Below are 23,228 nucleotides of genomic sequence, written 5' to 3' on the forward strand. Positions count from 1 at the left end.
GATTTGAGTTGTTTTCTGAATGTCAAGAGATTGGTGGAGTTTCTCAAGTGGAAGGGGGAGATCATTCCAGGCCCTTGCAGCACCAACAATAAAACTACTCCCATCCCATAAAGCTCTTTTTATGGGTGGTACTGATACCAGCTTTGCCCCCAAGGAGGGAAGTGTTCTTTTGGGCTGGTACCACTGCGGCTACTGCTTGAGGTAGTCTGGGTTTGTGCCCTGCAGTGCCTTGTACACCGTGCACAGAGCTTTAAAACGTACCCTTTTTATCACAGGCAGCCAGTGGAGTTTTTTGATTTCCTTAGCAATAGGCTTACATTTTGGTGTATCGTTAAGCAGTCTAGCTGCTGCATTCTGCAACAGTTGAAGCATGTTCATAAAGCGTTCTTGAATGTTAAGGTAGAGACCATTGCAATAATCTAACTTAGACATGATAAGTGCTGTAACTACTGTCCGCCTACTGTCTACCGGCAGTACGTGTAGTACTTTCTTAATCATTTTGAGTGTATAAAAGGTTGTTGACGCTACAGCATTTATCTGGTTACCAAAGTTGAGTTTATCGTCAACTATCATTCCCAGGTTCTTTACCTTCCTGGTAGGTGTGGAAAGAATGCCCAATGTGTCTGGCCACCAATGAATTCAGCATGTCGAGAGACAGAGCATGAGCTGCCTAGGCTTGACCTAAAAACATCAGTGAAGTTGACACAATATTTAACTTATTTTCTTCAGTACAGCAGTTCCCAGAATATCAATGTTTAGACTTACTTTCATTTATATGTAGAGAAGGCTTTACGTATTTGTGTTTGGAAATGAAAAGCTATCTTAGTCATTTGTCTGTATCTTCACAAATGCAATGTTCTCTGTAGTACTCTTGCTGAACGGCTTACGACATCTCCATTTCCAGTATGGCTTCTGGCTCCCTGGGAGCTCAGGGTGAGTGTCACACGGGGTATAAAGAGATATCTGTTTTCCATGTTAGTGGCTTGTCCCCAGGGGGTCAGTGTGCAGATGGCTGCAAGTTGAATGTGTTCCTTATTCCATAAGATGGGCCAGCGTAGTGTACATCAGATAAAACAACATGGGAAAAAACGTAACAGCCCGTTTATGTGATTAGCGCAAAGTCTACTGCGCCTTCCCATTGATGTGTTGTCTTAGTGTACTCTAGGTGTTGTAGTTTTAGCGTGCTTGCTTTGAAGTAACTGGGCACTAGATATTAGGATTAACCAACCTTCCGGGCCCAAGCCTCATTCAGCAGAGACCTCCCTCCGGTATCCACCTAGAAACAGACTGTGCAGAGTGGCCTTCAGGCAGGAACTTCTCTCAGGGTACAAAGATCTTACAGGCACTTTCTATAGACTGGGGCACCTGTCTTAGAAGCTGGAGATCAAGGTATCAGGTGAGGGCCCAGGCCGATGAGATCTAGTGTTATGAAACTCTGGTCTCAGCTTCTATCCCAACAGGGGCTCAGATAGTACAAGCTGTAGTCCAAGACAGAAGCCACTGCTTTTGTGAAGTGAAATATTGGAATTATCACAGATAAACACAGCTACTTACTCAGGATCACACCAAGTGCAGAAAGAAGTTTGAACCGTTTCAAGTGAATCCCGTCATGCCACGTGACAATTGCTGCCTGAATTTTCAGGAGAATTCACCCAGGTTATTTTGATTTCCTGTTCTGGTCTCATTGCAGCAAATCTGACTCTTGCTTAGTGCACGAGGGGTGAACCATTATGTGCAGTCTGTCACTCCGGTTTGGCCTTTCCCCTGTCCCTCTTCTCTCAATCTCTCTCTTCACTCATTCTTTCCTCCTCCTTATCTCTCCCCTCCCTCTCTTTTTTGACTTTCTCTTTCCTTTTCAGAGACTACAACTGTATTGTTGAATGGGGGGTTCTTTTAACCAAAAGCCCTTAATAAGACCCTTGAGCCTGTTATAGGCAGACCCAGGGCTTTGGCGTGATCGAAGAGAGCTCTAAAGTGGGATGCAGTGAGATGGGGCCCTCACCACCCACCCTTAGGACTTCCAGGGCAATGGAGGCTGCAGTGTTGAAGGGAGGGGGCTGGTGATCCGAGGAGGTTTCGGTGAGTTAGGATACTGAACTTGTGGTGCACAGAAATGTTTGTTGGTGGTGTTTCGTTGATATTACATAATTCAATAGAACTAGAAAGATGAAGGCCTGAATCATCCCTGCTGTGACTGAACGTGTGACCTTTACTGTCTCGCGGCCCCATTTTATTTGTAACACAATAGGCGAGGGTCTCGGACGCTGAAGTTGAGCGGGTAGTAACGGCGGTGCTCCCCCTACGTAATTAAGTTAAGTGTTAGCTCCATTTCTGGTAGCAGTCGAATTTGGTGTGCAAGACGAGATAGGTGAAGATCCTGAGACTTCATCTACACTAGGATATTGAAGGTCCAAGCCTCACGACTTCCGGCTGGAGGTCTTTGACTAATATGTGCAACGTATGGTCCTGAAGATGGTCCTATGGATTGTTTAAACCAACGGGGGACGGAAACGTCGACGCTTGACAACGTTTTGCTTATGGATGTATCATCATTTGAATCCTTAATGATTGTATTATGAAAAGTACTTTCTCTAATATGGCATTTGGTTTTTCCATGTGTTTAGCAAAAGTTGCCATATACTACTGAGAATCAATTCTGTCAATGTAGTAGTTTTTGTGTTGCCATATTTTACATTGTTGCGAGAAAGAAAATAATTTAAAGAATAATAAAAAACAGTTTAATTCTGTTTTTTCCTTGCTTTTGTTTAACAATTGATCACTGTGGTGGCAAACTAATAATTCAGTGAATATTGGTTAAATAATCTCTACAGGGACATTTTGTATTTTGTTAACAATAGGCGAGGAGCCCTTTCTATTAGGGAATATGTAGTTTGACCTCTCATCTTAAATAGGACTCACGCCTACCCATATCGGAGGGTCACTGCTTAAATAAAAAATTAAACAACACACACATTTATCTCCCCAGTTTCAGTAAAGTCAGGTTTCATGCACAAGTATCTACAGTAAATTGCGATTGTCAGATTCAATGCAGATTTCTGCAGCAGACACTAAACTCCATGTGTTAGTTTATTATTAAATAAAATACAAGAAAATCTGACCTTATCTAATGTAACTGGTACCCAAAGCACCTTAGTACCTCTTGGGCCGAACTCACACTATATAATACTGTTAAAATAAAATTTAAATATTCTGCGTACATCTCCAGAATGCATATCTTTCTCTCCACATTTACCTCAATTCGGGAAAATTTGGGGTTTTTGTATTCGCATCAAAGGAGGTACTTAATTTCAATTTCTTGGTGATCATGCTTTGTCACTATAACCTTGCAACACCAGCGACCTCAATACCAGTGTAAGACCAGATAGCAGGAGCTCATGATAATATCTCACCTGCTGACAGCGCATTCCATCTCATTGCGAGGAGTATTGCGTATAGTAAGGGGCTTGGAGCCTGCCCATTGCTAAACTTTCATTAGCTTCATTGTCTCTCTCATTAGGGGACTCCCAACATTTTTTACAAAGTCAACCGCTCTCACATAGGCGCGACCTATTGCCTTTGCCAATGCTTGTTGATGTAGTGGGCAGTCAATGTCTGCCTCATTTATATACTAACGAGTTACATGCCCCAGCCACTTTTTCAGAACTTAGCCTCACTGCCCCTGCCTACCTCCACTCAGATAGTGCTACAAATGAATATTTAGCCCCTTCATCATTAGTCGTGAGCCAGCTGCAAAGTTGAAGAATATTCGTGCTACTCATTTTTGTAATGTGGTGTGGTAATGCTGTGTAAATGTTCACCTGGGGCAGCATTACACTTGCAGCGCATTTTCCTTCGGTGTGCTGGGTGCACCTTTAAAAAGGCGGGCTAGGTGAAATGAAGGAAAATGCCCCGCATTTTGGGAAATGCACTGCCCCCAGGGCAGCCACCATCTTGTGCTGCCCTTTGGGCAGCACATTCATGTGAAATATGGGCCGGCTGCTTTAATACCGCTCCGTGTTTCACTGTGCAGGCAGCAACCCACCTGCACTTTTAAAGGGGATGTCGGGGGGTCCTTACCCACTGCAGAGGATTGCTCCCAGGAGACGCACTGATAGTGCGCCTGCTGAGGGTTCCTTGGCCTCTACCCCCACGTCAGTAATATGGTGCGGGTGCAGAGGCGAAGGGAATCTCTCATTTTCATGAGGCAAGCCACCATGTAAATGAGGGAAAGCCCCCTTGAAGATAGCGCTGGTGCTTTATGTGTCCCGCGCTATTGGTATTACAGAAGGGGCCGCACAAGCGTTTGCTGCCCCTTCTGTAATACCAAAGTGCCCCGGGGGTGAGCAAAGCGGGCACACACGCCCATAGCGCCCCTGGGGCACTTTATGTAAAAAGCCCTCTGACCCGTTATCACAGGTAAGATGACATTCTGCCCAAGAAGGATGCGCACACTTAAAGACTTATGATTGGGGGAGTCTAGATCAGGGTTCTTTAACATTTATTGTGATAGAAGCTACTTACAATGAATCAAAATGTTCCTGAGCAAATATTATTAGTGTTATATTAGTGACCACGAGACACAATTGAATTAGTAGCCACCTTATGCCAGATAAGAGAAGCTATCTCTGTTCACCAGGCATGATTTACAAAGTAATGTAAGCAAACCTTTGCAATGTAATCTGTCTCGCCTTTGGGACCTTACAGGCATTTAGCTATGCAGCACATTAGCCTGGGTGCTGAAACATCTACTGTTCTTTAACATGGAGGGAAAGTAAGCACCAAACTGCATGGCATGTCAGGTATGGGAACACATGGAGACAAATATTGCCTTGCAGCAGGAAATTGTATAGTCCAAATCTCTGTTTTTTAATATAAAATCAGGGCCTTTGGTGGTCATATCACTGAAAATACAAGATTTGAAAATAATATTATTGTCTACGGGTGCTCGTGGAAGACAATTTCTATTGACTGGAAACTAGATGATGCTAACGTGATTCTAGTATTTTACTGACCTCTGCTTGTTATTTTCTATCAAGAAAGTTAAATAGAGGCAGTAGCCAGAACATTTTAAAAAAGAAAGTCCCTCAGCAGAAAGCAATTCTGGTATTTTACTGACCTCTACTGGTCGTTTTCTATCAAGATAGGTAAATAGAGGCAGTTGTACAAGCAGAAAGCAATTCTGGTATTTTACTGACCTCTACTGGTAATTTTCTATCAAGACAGTTAAATAGAATCTTTGAACAGAAAAAAGTCCCTACGCGGAAGCAGATAAGTCCTATGGTTGATCTCCAGAGACCACAAAATACATACACATAGAAGTATATAATAAAGTATATAGAAGAGGTCTTGAATGCTCGACTTAAAAATGGGTTGGGTTTATACATAATGGCGGGTAGTGACAGGTTATTCTAGTTAACATTCTATTACATATCATAAGACATTTAGTGGCATAATTACAAGCCCCTATATCCACCACAACATCACTTTTCAGACGTCGTAGTGGCAGTAGGGGTTTTGCCTTATTTACAAAGCAGCTTTAAGCCACTTAAATTAACTTACGGCTGCTCGGTAAATAAGGCACCCTTTCAAGCTACACTTAGCGTGAAAGGAGAGATCAAAAGGTGTTGCATTGGGCATTCCACCGCAACACCCATTGATTTTAATGCTGCCTCTTATTTACAAGGGTGGCATAAACAGGAGGCAGCGCCAAATCTAAGACCAGGTAAAACCTGGACTTAAACAGGCAAAACGAGGAGAACTACTTTATTTCCCCTCGTTTTGCTGTTTCCATGTGTGCTGCATTGTGTTGCACACATGGAAACAGCAAAATGCCATTCATTGTTTATGTGCAGCAAGGTGTCCCTTCCTGCACATAAACAATCTTGAAATGGTGTTTTATAACTTCTATGAGTGCTGCTAAATGCATCACACATAGAAGTTTCAAAACATCGTTTTTTAAAATGTTTGTTTATGTGTTGGCAGGGACACCTTCCGCCAAGAGAGAGTACGTTATGTTCCAATTTTACCTCTGCCTACCTTTGGAGATCCACTAGACTCTTTGCACACTATACCTTACGTTGGTATAGTACATACTGAGCCATCTTCCTATATTTATTAAAACAACTCTTTATTCATTACATAGACAAAACCGATGCATTACCAATGCTTGTTAACATGGTCACCCCCACTTTTTGAGTGGTATTCGATGCAACTTTGACTGAAGTGCACTGGGTTCCTGCTAACCAGGTCCCCAGTGCCAGTGCCCTTTCCATAGAAACAAGGTAACTGCTCAGTTTGTCCCCAGTTGGCAAGACCTGTAGCCCCACTGTAAGTCCCTAGTAACTGGTGCACCTGGTACCTAGGGTATGGGTATTATAGAGGGCCTCTAAGCATGTACTTTGCCACCCTAAGGGACCCATCACCAAACTCATGCGGACTGCCATTGCTGGCTGCGTGAAACGGTGCAAACAAATGTGGAAACTTGGCCTGGCACACCCCCTGTGTGCTATGCCCACAGACAATGCACACACTAAAAGTAAGTCACCCCGACAGAAGGGTTCGCAGCCCTAAGGCAGGGTGCATTATATTACATGTGGGGACATATCTGCATGAACAGATATGCCCCAATGCTGTCGAGTTGAATTACTAGATAGTGCAAATGAGCAGGGAAGCAATCTTAAGTATATGTACTGGGGACTGGTCATTACTAGTTCCCCAGCTACATGTTGGCTTCACTGAAACCTATGGTGTTTGATATCAAACACTGTGTCTTAGTTACAGAAAAGAAGGCGGGTGAATGGGTATAGTATGCGCTAAGTGTTGAAAGGCTCACACAGCAAACTTTATATATCTTCAGAAGAGATGCTCAAAGGATAAAGAGCAACAGCCAACCAACGTTACTAAATATTCTTTGGTCTTGTTTATTCCAAGTTCTGTAAGGTTACAGCTACTTCGACCATCAGCAAAACAACTTTAGACACTACGTCAATTGGTATGGCAGAAGTACAAATAACTCATATCTTCACGTTTGATAAAATCAAGGTCCATAGATGCAAAGAAAATGATATCCTTAGAAAATTAGGTCCTTAAGGAGAGTCCTCTTCATGTTGCAACAGCATCTCGTTCTATGGAACTTGATTTTATCGTGTGGACTCCTAATTTCATTTCGGACTTTTCCCTCAGGATATTGACACCTTAACTTAATTAATCCATACTGATGCCAGTAGTGTATTTATTAAGATATGCACCCAGGGTACCCTCTGAAAATCTACCAGCCTCTTAGTATGCTTGCTGACCGGTATTGTTCTGCCTGCCACCACAGATAAGTTTCTGACCTCCTAGAGGTGAGTGCCTGCATTCTCAGAGATCAGAATCATTGCCTGCTCTGGCAGGAGGTGTTCACACCTCTTCCAGCAGAATTGCCGGTGAATCTGCATACCAAGGCCAGCCAGAGGCTTTGAACCCTCTGCCGCCTTTGATATGTGACCCCAGCATACCCCAGACCTGAGAGATGCTACCCCCTGCCCTGAGGTTCATTTGGCAACAGGACAGGTGGGACATTTGATATGCAATTAGGCGTGCTGCACGACCAGGCTCGTAACATCCTTAATGTGGCCTGCGTGATGTGATCCATGAAACAAGAGCGCCACAATTTTGATTTTGGTGTAATTAGGAACACTGTGATAGTGGTCATATAGGGGGTGTAGTGACGCCAAGGCTAAGTAGTCGATTTACCACCACCTATCACTTCCCTTAGCACCACTTAATTCAGTATTTATGTGGCCCGACACCAGGAATGCAGATTTGCCTGGCTAAAGAAGAAGTATAAAGCTGAAGAAGCGAGAACTGTAGACTAACCATGAACTTTTGGGCCAAACCCTGCCTGCCTACTCTGTCCCCAAATGGCGACAACCCATTTCTACTTCAGCTGTGCATCCTTCAAAAGCTTCAGAGTGCTGCCAGAACTTTAGCAACCAGTCAGTATCTCCCTTGAAGGGAGAAGCCACTTCCCAGCAAACTGCAGGCACCAGCACCAAGTTTCAGCTCACCGAACTGCTGACCATCGGGTCCATCAATAGAGCAGCCATAAAGGAGAAGGTCACCATGCTCCCAGATAGATTGGAGATGACAGGACCCCACAGAAATGCTCTGCACCAATACCCATGGTATCAGACCCCTTGCAGCAACCAAAGTTTGTTTGAAGTTCAATATGGACTCCTGTACTTCAAAGACCAACCAGCCGATAAGGTACATCAGTGTCACAGAGGCCACCCCCAAGAGTGGCCCAGCTGTCCTGCTTTGTCCCGCTCTGCAGGTTTGACCGAGAACTGTGAGTGCGTTTGATGCACGGGCCCAGTCAATCAAAACCCTCTGCACCTGAGCTCCCCAGCATGGGCCCTCCAACACGGACTGTGCCCCCCCTGCTTCCAGAACCCTCATAAACTGAGCCCCCCATTGGGAGCTCCTGGATTTGTCCCCAAGTCCCCCCTGCAGCATTTTACTGGGTGGCCTTCCTCCTTTGCCTATGGTGTAGCGCACAAGGCTACCAACCCATCCAGCACCTCTGCACCCAGACAACCCAGGGCAGACATATTCGAACTGTTGGTGGATCTTGTGACCTCGACCCCCTGGCACCTTAAGTCTTTAATGGGACCCCGGAATACAATTGCAACTACTTGTATGCAGAATATGTTTATTTCTCCATAGGAAAGCATTTCCGTGTAAAAACGCATTTGTGTGACATTTTTGCTTAGCTATAAAATTTGATAACTCCAAAAGTACTTACCCAATTACGAAGTCCTTGGTGTTAAATATTATATAAAGTTACCTGTTATTTTTCTTATTGATCTAGAGTTTCTTCTTGAGTGTGAGTCTCATTGACTGACTGTGTTCAACAAATGCTTAACACTACCCTCTAATAAGGCTCAATTGCTGGCCTACTCTACCACAAAAGATAGAATTTTGAATTATTAATTTTAAGCTTGTACAATTCAAGTGTAAATACAATCTCAGTGTCACCACTTCAACTTTAGTGTAGGTGGTCAGTGTTAATTGGTTACCTGTATTTTCTCCGTTACACCTGTAGAAACCTTGTGGGTGACTTTTGTGTGAGTCTGCCCAGGCTTAGTCAGACTCTCGCAAGGTTCAAAGCTCTCTGCCGAGATATAGCACCAAGGCACCTATAGAGACAAATTCAAGGCGGCTCCTAAGAAGCCTACTATGGGTGGGAATAGCCACCAAACCCGAAAAGTAGGAAAATGGGCAGCACATACCATGACTGGCCAGCAATGCTGCCCAGAGGTGCCACAATAGGGCACAGTTCCTTCTTCTACTGATAAGTTCAAACTTTCAAACTGCTGTGTTTGACAACTGGGGGCAGAGGGGGTGATCATTGCTTCCTCACATTTCTACCTGTTAATCAAATGCATCATCTACGCCTTTGTTGTTGAATTTTTATATCCATACTGTACTGTAAGAAAATGTTTCCTGCAGGCTTCTGATAAAAGTACTTTTTCTCAAAAAAACTGTAGTTCATATTAATTCAGTAGTTTTGTTTCTATATATTATTATGAAAGAAAATGCTCTGGGGACAACCTCACCAAATGTAAACATTACTTAAAAGCATCTCTTTGGGTTTATCTTTGCAGATTCTACTTTGAGGGCCAATGGCAGCCTTAGCTCCTGTGCCTCCCAGACAGGTAAGATGGCTGATGATTTTATAATCAATAATCGAATTTTGAAAGCATGGAGGCTACTTGCAACTCAGCAACTACGATGTGCATTAGTGTTGTAGACAACAAACTCCTGTTGTCATGTCTTATTTGATTGAACCCCCCATCCCTCCCCCCCACACCACACCCTCCTCTCCCGCACAACGCGATGGGAGGCTTGAGAGTTTCCTGTATCTCACAAAAATGTATTGGCCATGGCTGATTGGGGACGTCCTAAGGGTTTGGGGTCCCCCTTGAAGAGTTAGGGCCCCCCCCCAGCATCAGGCGCCGTAGGGGGCCTGCATTATGCGCCTGCCTCTGTCACCCTTGACCAGTAACTGTCCAATTGTCAGGATGGTTGACTGTGAAATAGATGCATTTAACAGCTTTATCTAGTCACAGCTGCGCCCCACCAGCGACTTAAAACAAACCGCACTAGCATAAAACATACAAGCAGCTACCTTTGAATTGCAGGGAATGCCTTGTTTTTCTGTGCTCCCCTGAATTCTTGTTTTTATTTTTGGATACTGTCTCTGGTGTTTTGAAATGTGGTCAGTCAATTCAATTCAATTCCAATCTTTATTCGATCAAGTTAAAATGATCATAAAAGCACAGATAAAAGATAACATAATTTCATAAAATGAGAAATCCCCTCTCTAGTTCATCATACATTCTCGAATAAAAACATCTAATACAGTAAAATAATTTCATAGGTTAAAAAAAAAAAGTCGTAAACAATCGCCAAATCCCTAAAAAGGAAAACAATTTTGCATTTAAATTGGCATATTTGACTGTTTGGTAGATTATCTATGACGTGCTCACAGATGGCTCGGGCTGCTAAAAGGTCCAGATAGAAGCCTGCAGGGGTTACCCCACTTCCATCTGGGGCTAACTGCATCCTGAGGTTAAAAGAACCAAGCCTTCTGCACAAGCCAGGCTTGTGTTTAGAAAGACTGAGCAAGGATGACTTTGCAATTAGTGTCAGCTTTATCACTCACTATATTAAGTCACCCTTTTTCAGTGCATTAACCAGTTATGTACAGTTGCTTCGTTTTTAAATCATAAAAGTAAGGAATTATAAATGACATCCGAAAAGTTAACATGGGCGTTGAAACTCTGGTATGTGCATGTGTATGCTGCGTATTGTACTTTAAAATGAGGCCTTAGCCGAAAACCTGTTTTTCCCCTGTTAAGAATTAGCCACAGGCTCCCTTTTTGAAGCACGCACATAAATAAATGAAATGACTTTCATTAAGTTGTCACATAACCTCCCTAAATGTTTTAGTCAGTGTGAACAGGTGACATAAATATTTCCCTCTAGCAAAGTCCTCTGAGGCCCCGAGATAAGTGTAAGCCTTAATATTTCACCATCCATGGAGCAACGGGGCCAGCTTAAAATGACTTTGACACAATTATCTTCCTGTCAGCTAGACCCCAGTCAGTCCCCACCTGCCTGCCAATAGGACGTGTGACTCCTGTCCCCTTTGATAGGAAGGGGCTTTGCAGACTCAGATGAGTTATTGACTCTGAGCTGTGTGAGAAGAGGTGGCCAGAAGTGGTGGGATTTTATTCTGATCCACTAGAGGCAATTTTCAGCTGGATTTGGGTGAAATTGTGGTAGAGAGAGCGAGAGAGATCTAAGCAAATCTTATACCTGGAATTTTAGGGAAATGCATCAAATTTCACCCTATGATTTCCTATACAGTAACTGGCACATGCATGAAACATGTCATTTGCGATTCCTTATTAGCGAAAAATAAGGATTTGCTGATAAAGAATCGCAAAAGCCTATGCATGTAGGAATCGCTAAAAAATAGTGATTCCTACAAATTCCTTAATTGTGAGTTGCAATTAAGGAATTACTTCCCATTCATAAAAGCCCATAAGAATTAATGGGAAATTGCAAGCGCAATTTGAGAGTACCACGAGGTACTCACAAATTGCTCATGCAATTTCAAAGGTGCATGGGTGGCAAAATGACACCCTGTTGCACCACTGAAATTGTGATGTGCACCCATGTTGCACACACGTGTGTAACCTAAAACTTTAAAAAATGTATTTTAGTGCATTTTTCATAGTTTTTGCAAATTACAGACAAGTTTGATTTGTCTGAAATCGCTATTTGAAAGTGCTTCTAGCATTGCATTTAAGGAATCGCAAATTGCGAGTCCTTAAATGAAGGATATAGGGTCTTTTAAAACTGGCTCACCTCTTTGTTAATGAATTTCCACTATGTTCAGTACCAAAATGGCACTTGAATAAAGTCAGTATCAAACATGAACTGTGTACGTTTAATTGATTTTGATATTGTAATATATTTATATTAGATCACAATAAAATGAAGTTCATAAAAAGGATTGGATCCCACTTTAGTAAATCTTGAGTGAGGATTTAGATGGAACTTTAGCATTCAATTTAGGGATGCCACCGATCTGAGCTGAGTTTGCCATTTAAAAACTGCTGCAAAGCACTCTGAGGACAGAAAGTCAATCAGAAAAGAGAAGACGGCCTGCTTGTTGGAGGTGTTCCCACTTACTTGGTGTAGGACTGTGAAGAAAGTGTCTTCAGCTTTATTCTTAATCTTAAAATCACTATTCGGAAGGGTAGGAGTTGAGGCCTCTTGCTGACCCTCAGGCTCAAAGAAAAAAGGCGGACCCAGCCCTGAAGGAGCCTGCTTGCATGCTAGAGCTTCTCTTTTGATGTAGGAACCTGTTTTAATGGACAGATAGATCTATATTTCTAAACAATTTTTTTAAGCGCATTCCTTGGAGGGCATTGCTTTGTTTCAGTGACAGAAATGAATGTACTGCTGAACCCTAATCGTAGCTTTTGAAAACCCAAATCAGTCCATTGCTATTATTACCTCCAAATTCTGGACTTTACAACAAAAAGCAGTCTAATTCAATGATATAATAACTTCAAATTCTATCACAATATTTCATTCATTTTTGTGGCGTTTTGTATGTTAAACACACTTCTTTTGACTTACTTGGTTTGGATTTTTTATTTCCTTTATGCTTCTTGAACCAGATAATCAAGCTTGTACTAGGTATGTTTAGCAGAAACCAGTTTAACGTTCCTCAGATTTCTACCTATATTTCTCTATGGCGTTGTCAGTATTACATATGATTTACTTGTATTTACATTTAATTGACTATTTATATATACTTTTATCTTGTAAACCATGTTCGCTTTCCTGTGTATTGTACTTACCTTATTTTATAATAAACTTTTAAATTAATAAAAAGGAATCAGTTTACCAAAATAAGCCAGATTGTATGGGATTTGTCTGAGCTTTTCACAACTCACTTCAAGGCTGTCGCCTCTTTCTCCTATAGCTTAATATAGATGTTTCGTTACAGATTGTGCTACATCGACTGTAACCTCTCTCTTCCATTGCTTAAGGTATTTGGTTTGTGCAGCTTGTTCCTCATCAAGACTGTGACCTCTTTCTCACATAGTGTAATATTCCAGTTTCGTACAAATGTTTCCACAACAAGACTGTGACCTCTTTCCTCCACAGTGTAATATCCCAGTTTCGTACAGATTGTACCACGTCAAGACTGGGACCTATTTCTCCCACAGCGTAATATCCCCATTTTGTACAGATAGTGCCACATCAAGACTGTGGCCTCTTTCTCCCATGGGGTAATATCCCTGTTTCGTACAGATTGTTCCACATCAAGACTGTGACCTCTTTCTTCCATAACTTAATATCTCTGTTTCAAACAGGTTGTTCCTCATCAAGACTGTGGCCTCTGTCCCATAGCTTAATATCGCCATTTCGTACAGATGTTGCTTAATATTGCCGTTTCGTACAGATTGTGCCACATCAAGACTGTGACCTCTTTCTCCCATAGCATAATATCCCTTTTTCGTACAGATTCTTCCACATCAAGACTGTGACCTCTTTCTCCCATAGCGTAATATCCCTGTTTCGTACAGATTGTTCCACATCAAGACTGTGACCTCTTTCTCCCATAACGTAATATCCCCGCTTTGTACAGATTGTTCCTCATCAAGACTGTGGCCTCTTTCTCCCATAGCTTAACATCGCCAATTCGTACAGATGATGTTGCTTAATATCGCCGTTTCATACAGATTGTGCCACGTCAAGACTATGACCTATTTCACCCTCAGCATAATAGACCCGTTTCGTACAGACTGTGCCACATCAAGACTGTGACCTCTTTCTCCCATAACCTAATATCCCCATTTTGTACAGATTGTGCCACATCAAGACCGTGACCTCTTTCTCACACAGTGTAATATTCCAGTTTTGTACAAATTGTTACACATTAAGACTGTGACCTCTTTCTCCCACAGTGTAATATCCCAGTTTCGTACAGATTGTACCACGTCAAGACTGTGACCTATTTCTCCCACAGCGTAATATCCCCGTTTTGTACAGATTGTGCCACATCAAGACTGTGGCCTCTTTCTCCCATAGGGTAATATCCCTGTTTCGTACAGATTGTTCCACATCAAGACTGTGGCCTCTGTCCCATAGCTTAATATTGCCATTTCGTACAGACGTTGCTTAATATTGCCGTTTCGTACAGATTGTGCTACATCAAGACTGTGACCTCTTTCTCCCATAGCATAATATCCCTTTTTCATACAGATTGTTCCACATCAAGACTGTGACCTCTTTCTCCCATAACTTAATATCCCCGCTTTGTACAGATTGTTCCTCATCAAGACTGGCCTCTTTCTCCCATAGCTTAATATCGCCAATTCGTACAGATGTTGCTTAATTTCGCCGTTTCATACAGATTGTGCCACGTCAAGACTGTGACCTATTTCACCCACAGCATAATAGACCCGTTTCGTACAGACTGTGCCACATTAAGACTGTGACCTCTTTCTCTCATAGCCTAATATCACCATTTTATACAGATTGTGCCACATCAAGACTGTGACCTCTTTCTCCAATAGCGTAATATCCCTGTTTCGTACAGATTATTCCACATCAGGTCTGTGGCCTCTTTCTCCCGTACCTTAATATCCATGTTTCGTACAGATTGTTCCTCATCAAGACTGTGGCCTCTTTCGCCAATAGCTTAATATTGCTGTTTCGTACAGATGTTGCTTAATATCGCAGTTTCATACAGATTGTTCCACATCAGGACTGTGGCCTCTTTCTTCCATACCTTAATATCCCCATTTCGTACAGATTCTTCCTCAATAAGACTGTGGCCTCTTTCTCCCATAGATTAATATCCCCATTTCGTACAGATTGTTCCACATCAAGACTGTGACCTCTGTCTCCCATACCTTAATATCCCCATTTCGTACAGATTCTTCCTCAATAAGACTGTGGCCTCTTTCTCCCATAGATTAATATCCCCATTTCGTACAGATTGTTCCACATCAAGACTGTGACCTCTGTCTCCCATACCTTAATATCCCCATTTCGTACAGTGTTCCACTGCCATTATGGATCCTTACACTTTTAGATCATTTGCTAATAGAGAGGAAGAGTCTCCTTACCAAGAAGAAATGTCCCTATAAACCGCTAAGGAACCTGATATCGAGAATCAAGACTGAATCATGATATTTAACATTCTCCTATCAAGTGCAAATCCTGACATTGCAGAAGTGAACCACCTGGACCACACATCGGCCTGTGTGTCTGGTGTGCATGCTTCATTGAATTCGTGGACCTGTGCTGGGTGATTGATTTTCCTCTTGGTGATTGATTCCCCTCTTTGAAGTTAATCATTATTCAATGCCAAAACAAGCTACTTCTTGTTCTGTCCATAGTTTGTTGGCATGTATCCCTGCTTGTGGTGGGTGATATGTGTTGAATGGGCCCTGATTGCTTTGTCTCCTCCAGTCTGACAAGTGTTGACCTCTGTTACCCCCCTCAAATGTATCGTGCAATATTCCCTTCGGTTCCATGGATGCAGTGCCAGCAATGAACAATGATTAACACCATGAAAAGAAGGCAGTTTTTCATGTGCTGGTAAACAAGTCAATTGCAGAAAACACAGTTGATGGACAGAATGTAGAACAATGTCATACATTCACCCCAGTACAAGGATCTGGGCCTAACTCCATCGTTTTTTTGAACTCCACACCACCCTGGGTTAGACACTGGCTATATGCAAATCAGCTCTGACCCTGTGCCTCATGGGAACAGTCCAGTCCAAACTACCAAGCCATGTCTTTCCCAGACCGAAATCAAGCATCCAAGGACCGGTTTCTGGCTATCAGCCTTCATTCAGCCTGGATAGCTTGACTCCAGTGGTGTGGAGAGCCTGGGACTCACGTCTGAGCATACCCAGCCCACTCGGGGTGAAATTTGCAGAAAACACAGTTGATGGACAGAATGTAGAACAATGTCATACATTCACCCCAGTACAAGGATCTGGGCCTAACTCCATCGTTTTTTTGCACTCCACACCACCCTGGGTTAGACACTGGCTATATGCAAATCAGCTCTGACCCTGTGCCTCATGGGAACAGTCGAGTCCGAACTACCAAGCCATGTCTTTCCCAGACCGGAATCGAGCATCCAAGGACCGGTTTCTGGCTATCAGCCTTCATTCAGCCTGGATAGCTTGACTCCAGTGGTGTGGAGAGCCTGGGACTCACGTCTGAGCATACCCAGCCCACTCGGGGTGAAAATTGCAGAAAACACAGTTGATGGACAGAATGTAGAACAATGTCATACATTCACCCCATTACAAGGATCTGGGCCTAACTCCATCGTTTTTTTGCACTCCACACCACCCTGGGTTAGACACTGGCTATATGCAAATCAGCTCTGACCCTGTGCCTCATGGGAACAGTCCAGTCCGAACTACCAAGCCATGTCTTTCCCAGACCGGAATCAAGCATCCAAGGACCGGTTTCTGGCTATCAGCCTTCATTCAGCCTGGATAGCTTGACTCCAGTGGTGTGGAGAGCCTGGGACTCACGTCTGAGCATACCCAGCCCACTCGGGGTGAAAATTGCAGAAAACACAGTTGATGGACAGAATGTAGAACAATGTCATACATTCACCCCAGTACAAGGATCTGGGCCTAACTCCATCGTTTTTTGCACTCCACACCACCCTGGGTTAGACACTGGCTATATGCAAATCAGCTCTGACCCTGTGCCTCATGGGAACAGTCCAGTCCGAACTACCAAGCCATGTCTTTCCCAGACCGGAATCAAGCATCCAAGGACCGGTTTCTGGCTATCAGCCTTCATTCAGCCTGGATAGCTTGACTCCAGTGGTGTGGAGAGCCTGGGACTCACGTCTGAGCATACCCAGCCCACTCGGGGTGAAAATTGCAGAAAACACAGTTGATGGACAGAATGTAGAACAATGTCATACATTCACCCCAGTACAAGGATCTGGGCCTAACTCCATCGTTTTTTTGCACTCCACACCACCCTGGGTTAGACACTGGCTATATGCAAATCAGCTCTGACCCTGTGCCTCATGGGAACAGTCCAGTCCGAACTACCAAGCCATGTCTTTCCCAGACCGGAATCAAGCATCCAAGGACCGGTTTCTGGCTATCAGCCTTCATTCAGCCTGGATAGCTTGACTCCAGGACTGTTCCCATGAGGCACAGGGTCAGAGCTGATTTGCTTATAGCCAGTGTCTAACCCATGGGTGGTGTGGAGTGCAAAAAAAACGATGGGTTTAGGCCCAGATCCTTGTACTGGGGTGAATGTATGACATTGTTCTACATTCTGTCCATCAACTGTGTTTTTTGCCGTAATTTCACCCCGAGTGGGCTGGGGATGCTCAGACGTGAGTCCCAGGCTCTCCACACCACTGGAGTCATGCTATCCAGGCTGATGAAGGCTGATAGCCAGAAACCGGTCCTTGGATGCTTGATTCTGGTCTGGGAAAGACATGGCTTGGTAGTTCGGACTGGACTGTTCCCATGAGGCACAGGGTCAGAGCTGATTTGCTTATAGCCAGTGTCTAACCCAGGGTGGTGTGGAGTGCAAAAAAACGATGGATTTAGGCCCAGATCCTTGTACTGGGGTGAATGTATGACATTGTTCTACATTCTGTCCATCAACTGTGTTTTTTGCCGCAATTTCACCCCGAGTGGGCTGGGGATGCTCAGACGTGAGTCCCAGGCTGTCCACACCACTGGAGTCATGCTATCCAGGCTGATGAAGGCTGATAGCCAGAAACCGGTCCTTGGATGCTTGATTCCGGTCTGGGAAAGACATGGCTTGGTAGTTCGTACTGGACTGTTCCCATGAGGCACAGGGTCAGAGCTGATTTGCTTATAGCCAGTGTCTAACCCAGGGTGGTGTGGAGTGCAAAAAAACGATGGATTTAGGCCCAGATCCTTGTACTGGGGTGAATGTATGACATTGTTCTACATTCTGTCCATCAACTGTGTTTTTTGCCGCAATTTCACCCCGAGTGGGCTGGGGATGCTCAGACGTGAGTCCCAGGCTCTCCACACCACTGGAGTCATGCTATCCAGGCTGATGAAGGCTGATAGCCAGAAACCGGTCCTTGGATGCTTGATTCCGGTCTGGGAAAGACATGGCTTGGTAGTTCGGACTGGACTGTTCCCATGAGGCACAGGGTCAGAGCTGATTTGCTTATAGCCAGTGTCTAACCCAGGGTGGTGTGGAGTGCAAAAAAACGATGGATTTAGGCCCAGATCCTTGTACTGGGGTGAATGTATGACATTGTTCTACATTCTGTCCATCAACTGTGTTTTTTGCCGCAATTTCACCCCGAGTGGGCTGGGGATGCTCAGACGTGAGTCCCAGGCTCTCCACACCACTGGAGTCATGCTATCCAGGCTGATGAAGGCTGATAGCCAGAAACCGGTCCTTGGATGCTTGATTCCGGTCTGGGAAAGACATGGCTTGGTAGTTCGGACTGGACTGTTCCCATGAGGCACAGGGTCAGAGCTGATTTGCTTATAGCCAGTGTCTAACCCAGGGTGGTGTGGAGTGCAAAAAAACGATGGATTTAGGCCCAGATCCTTGTACTGGGGTGAATGTATGACATTGTTCTACATTCTGTCCATCAACTGTGTTTTTTGCCGCAATTTCACCCCGAGTGGGCTGGGGATGCTCAGACGTGAGTCCCAGGCTCTCCACACCACTGGAGTCATGCTATCCAGGCTGATGAAGGCTGATAACCAGAAACCGGTCCTTGGATGCTTGATTCCGGTCTGGGAAAGACATGGCTTGGTAGTTCGGACTGGACTGTTCCCATGAGGCACAGGGTCAGAGCTGATTTGCTTATAGCCAGTGTCTAACCCAGGGTGGTGTGGAGTGCAAAAAAACGATGGATTTAGGCCCAGATCCTTGTACTGGGGTGAATGTATGACATTGTTCTACATTCTGTCCATCAACTGTGTTTTTTGCCGCAATTTCACCCCGAGTGGGCTGGGGATGCTCAGACGTGAGTCCCAGGCTCTCCACACCACTGGAGTCATGCTATCCGGGTTGTTGAAGGCTGATAGCCAGAAACCGGTCCTTGGATGCTTGATTCCGGTCTGGGAAAGACATGGCTTGGTAGTTCGGACTGGACTGTTCCCATGAGGCACAGGGTCAGCGCTGATTTGCTTATAGCCAGTGTCTAACCCAGGGTGGTGTGGAGTGCAAAAAAACGATGGATTTAGGCCCAGATCCTTGTACTGGGGTGAATGTATGACATTGTTCTACATTCTGTCCATCAACTGTGTTTTTTGCCGCAATTTCACCCCGAGTGGGCTGGGGATGCTCAGACGTGAGTCCCAGGCTCTCCACACCACTGGAGTCATGCTATCCAGGCTGATGAAGGCTGATAGCCAGAAACCGGTCCTTGGATGCTTGATTCCGGTCTGGGAAAGACATGGCTTGGTAGTTCGGACTGGACTGTTCCCATGAGGCACAGGGTCATAGCTGATTTGCTTATAGCCAGTGTCTAACCCAGGGTGGTGTGGAGTGCAAAAAAAACGATGGATTTAGGCCCAGATCCTTGTACTGGGGTGAATGTATGACATTGTTCTACATTCTGTCCATCAACTGTGTTTTTTGCCGCAATTTCACCCCGAGTGGGCTGGGGATGCTCAGACGTGAGTCCCAGGCTCTCCACACCACTGGAGTCATGCTATCCAGGCTGATGAAGGCTGATAGCCAGAAACCGGTCCTTGGATGCTTGATTCCGGTCTGGGAAAGACATGGCTTGGTAGTTCGGACTGGACTGTTCCCATGAGGCACAGGGTCAGAGCTGATTTGCTTATAGCCAGTGTCTAACCCAGGGTGGTGTGGAGTGCAAAAAAACGATGGATTTAGGCCCAGATCCTTGTACTGGGGTGAATGTATGACATTGTTCTACATTCTGTCCATCAACTGTGTTTTTTGCCGGTAAACAAGTCAAAGCCTAGTGTTTGGTGGGAGTAACTGCTCATGACCATATGTGTGCTATGTATGTGCATATGTACCGATGGACAGGTGCTTGAAGTCATGACTTGTTATGAATATTGTGTATGTGTTGCCTATGGGTGCATCTTCGTTTGTGTGTCTATATGCACATTCATATGGTGGTTTCTGTTTACGCTTGGTATCTGCAACATGTGGAATGTATGTGAATGTGTGATTCTATTGCCTATGTGTGTCTGTATGCTTTTTATGTCTGCATGCATGTTGAATTTATGCTGCCTAGGTGTGCCTGCATGGTGAACAACCTTTACAACGAAACTTTTACAACGAACTACCATTACAACAAAACTTTTACATCGCAAACTATTACAACGCATAGCGCTGGGGGGGCGCTCTAGGATAGGGAATAGGTTTAATGTACTATCCAACACCTTCCCTACTATCCACGGGGACTGGAGTTGGAATAGTAAATTAAACTATTCACTATCCAGCGCCCAAAAGCATTATGCGTTGTATTGGTATGCGTTGTAAAACTTGCGATGTAAAGGTAGGCGTTGTACAAGTATGCGTTGTAACGTCATACATCCGCCTGCATGCGTGATTTGCATTTTCTGTTTGTTGTTTTCATTCTGGGTCTAAACACGTTACCCATCGGTCAGACCGTTTTTGCTTTTGATGTATAGATACGTCTTTTTCAAATTTGTCATCTTTAGATGTGAATAAGGTAAGACAATAGTGACATAAATGGTTCCGTAGGAAAGGAGATATGCTCAGATTAAGGTTGCATTGAATTAAATCAACATTTGTCAAAGCTCAGGAGATTAATTTACCAAGAGCACGTTTCTTAAAGACAAAAGAAAGAGATGGAAACCAGTGAAACCTCAGCCATAGACAGAGGTCCATATGGCACAGCTTCAAACATTGGGGTGTGCCCTCCCTGGGGGACTTGGCGCCACTTCAGGAGGGAGCAGGGTGCCAAGATTCACAGCATAAAGGACTCTGTTTAGCAGAGCCGTGAGTAGTGAAAGAGAGAAGATAAACTTCTATCCTCGCTTTCGTAAATTGTTTACGTGGATAAATCCAGATGGAGCCACCTGGGCACACATTGAGGACGGATTTAGCAGCTCACCAGAGAAACAAAGGCTCTGTTACTTCACAGGTTGGCAAAAAGATATGAACATATGTGTGAGATAGCAGAACAAGGACAGAAATCAAGGCTATATGTACAACTTATTATTACAGTCAGAAATGGGTCATTTTCCGACCCAAAAATGTTTTTTACACATGTACAGATAACAAATTCTGATTTGGTAGCATGTTACCAAATAGCAAATTAGTGTTTGTGAGTTGGTATTTGGAAGGAGCTTGTTCAGAACATATCTTCCAAATACAGAATCGAAGTAGTAAATATGAATATTCTGCAACCGAGTTACAGTCGCAAAATTTTAATTTTTTACTGACACCTCAAAGGAGGTGGCAACCATTTGAAAATGAGAGGGAGTTCCTAGGGGACCCCTTTCCCTTTGTGAATGATGAAACAAATATTTTTTAAGAACAAGCAGTGGTTCCACGGATAGGGTATCCAGGCACCCCGTATTTCCCTGTACACACCCGGTTTTCTAAGGACTGTCCCAACGCTTTTCCTAATTTTAAACATATGTCTGGTCTTTGGGAGAACAGTTTTTGGGAGAAAGGTCAAGTCATCCTGAAAGAAGAATTAAAAGGTATGCTCTTGTTAAGTGAATTTTTGTTTTTTTCAGGCAGCATAGGAGGTAGGTTGCATGAATGCTGCAGCAGATGAGGAGACAGAGTTGGGATCGAAGGCAGGGAGGTTCAGAGTAGAGGTCGTGGCGTAGCTAATGTTATGTTTATGTAGCTTGTAAATGTGTGGCGTATATATATATTTAGGCACACGCACATTTACCATGTATGTGTGTAGGTGTATGTATATATATATATATATACATATGGTGTGAGCAAGGGCACTGGGTGCTCGAAACGCGTAACAGGTGAAAAGGTTAACATCTACCTGCCGGAGCCGTTGGGTCCGTTTTCTCTCATTTCGCCTGCGTGGAAGTGGTGAGAGTTTGCTTTTCTGATATATACATATATATATATATATGTGTGTGAGAAACAAAACAAAACAACGCTTTTTACAGAGAGGTTATCAATATAATGACATCAAAAACGGAGGAATGAAAGCAAGATCAATTACAAGGGCTGATACACTGATAAGAGGAAAAGATAAGAACATAACAGCAAATCCAAAGAACCAATAAGAATGGTATTGACTTACAGTAAATAAAGTTTTAAGATCCGAAACTCCCTGAACAAGTATTGGAACATCTTATTGAAAGACCCGTATATTGGCAAACAACTGGCAAATTGGCCTCAAATATCATATAGAAAAGCACTGTCGTTATCGGACAAATTAGTCAAAAGCCACTTTGTGAACAAACGCCCTGTAACATGGTTACAAGGATTACAAAAGGGATTTAGCAAATGCAGTCACTGCAAAGCTTGTAAAATTGGCAGAAATATGAAAGATATTATCAATCCACAAGGAAAGATTTTTAACATCAATGATAGCATCACATGCAACACCACATAAGTTGTATATTGTTTGGAGTGCCATTGTGGCAAATGCTACATTGGAAGCAGGATCGGCCCCCTTAAAAAAACAGATTCTTGAACACACAAGGGCAATTCAGGACAAAGACATAACATATGCCATGTCTAGACATATGTTAACCCACAGTAGAAGAACATGGAAAGACATGACATACTTTGGTCTGGCAACGGTTCCTGTGCACCAAAGAGGGGGGAACAGAACCCTCAAATTGAGACACTTAGAATCGAGACTGATCATTAGATTTAAAACTAAGTTCCCGATAGGGCTAAATGGGGATGAAGAGTTGCATGTACACCTGTGAGAGGCTTAGCAATCCCGATTTTCTTTTTTTAAAAGAGCAGAATGTAACATACATTGAGTCTAGAACATGTATAAATTATGGTGCACAATGGACAAGGAAACAAGGGTACGGCTAACTGCCCGAATAGAGTTGTGGAAAATGATGGGGCACTGAGCCTTGGAAGTGTGGAACTTGGGATGAATTATGACACTAAGCCATTATTGAAGTATACAGATGGGGCGGAAATATATTT

The 23,228-nt window shown here is 43.7% G+C and overlaps 1 protein-coding gene across 1 annotated transcript in view; it reads left to right on the forward strand.

The window, feature by feature from the left end:
- Positions 1 to 23,228, forward strand: part of LOC144783975 (uromodulin-like) — a 187,905-nt gene that overhangs the window by 5,426 nt on the left and 159,251 nt on the right. Inside the window, exon 3 of the mRNA XM_078662698.1 lies at positions 9,648 to 9,698. Coding sequence (XP_078518824.1) covers positions 9,648 to 9,698 — 51 coding nt within the window. The remainder of the gene's footprint in view (positions 1 to 9,647; positions 9,699 to 23,228) is intronic.

This window comes from Lissotriton helveticus, chromosome 10, assembly GCF_964261635.1.
Source record: "Lissotriton helveticus chromosome 10, aLisHel1.1, whole genome shotgun sequence".
NCBI lineage: Eukaryota > Metazoa > Chordata > Amphibia > Caudata > Salamandridae > Lissotriton > Lissotriton helveticus.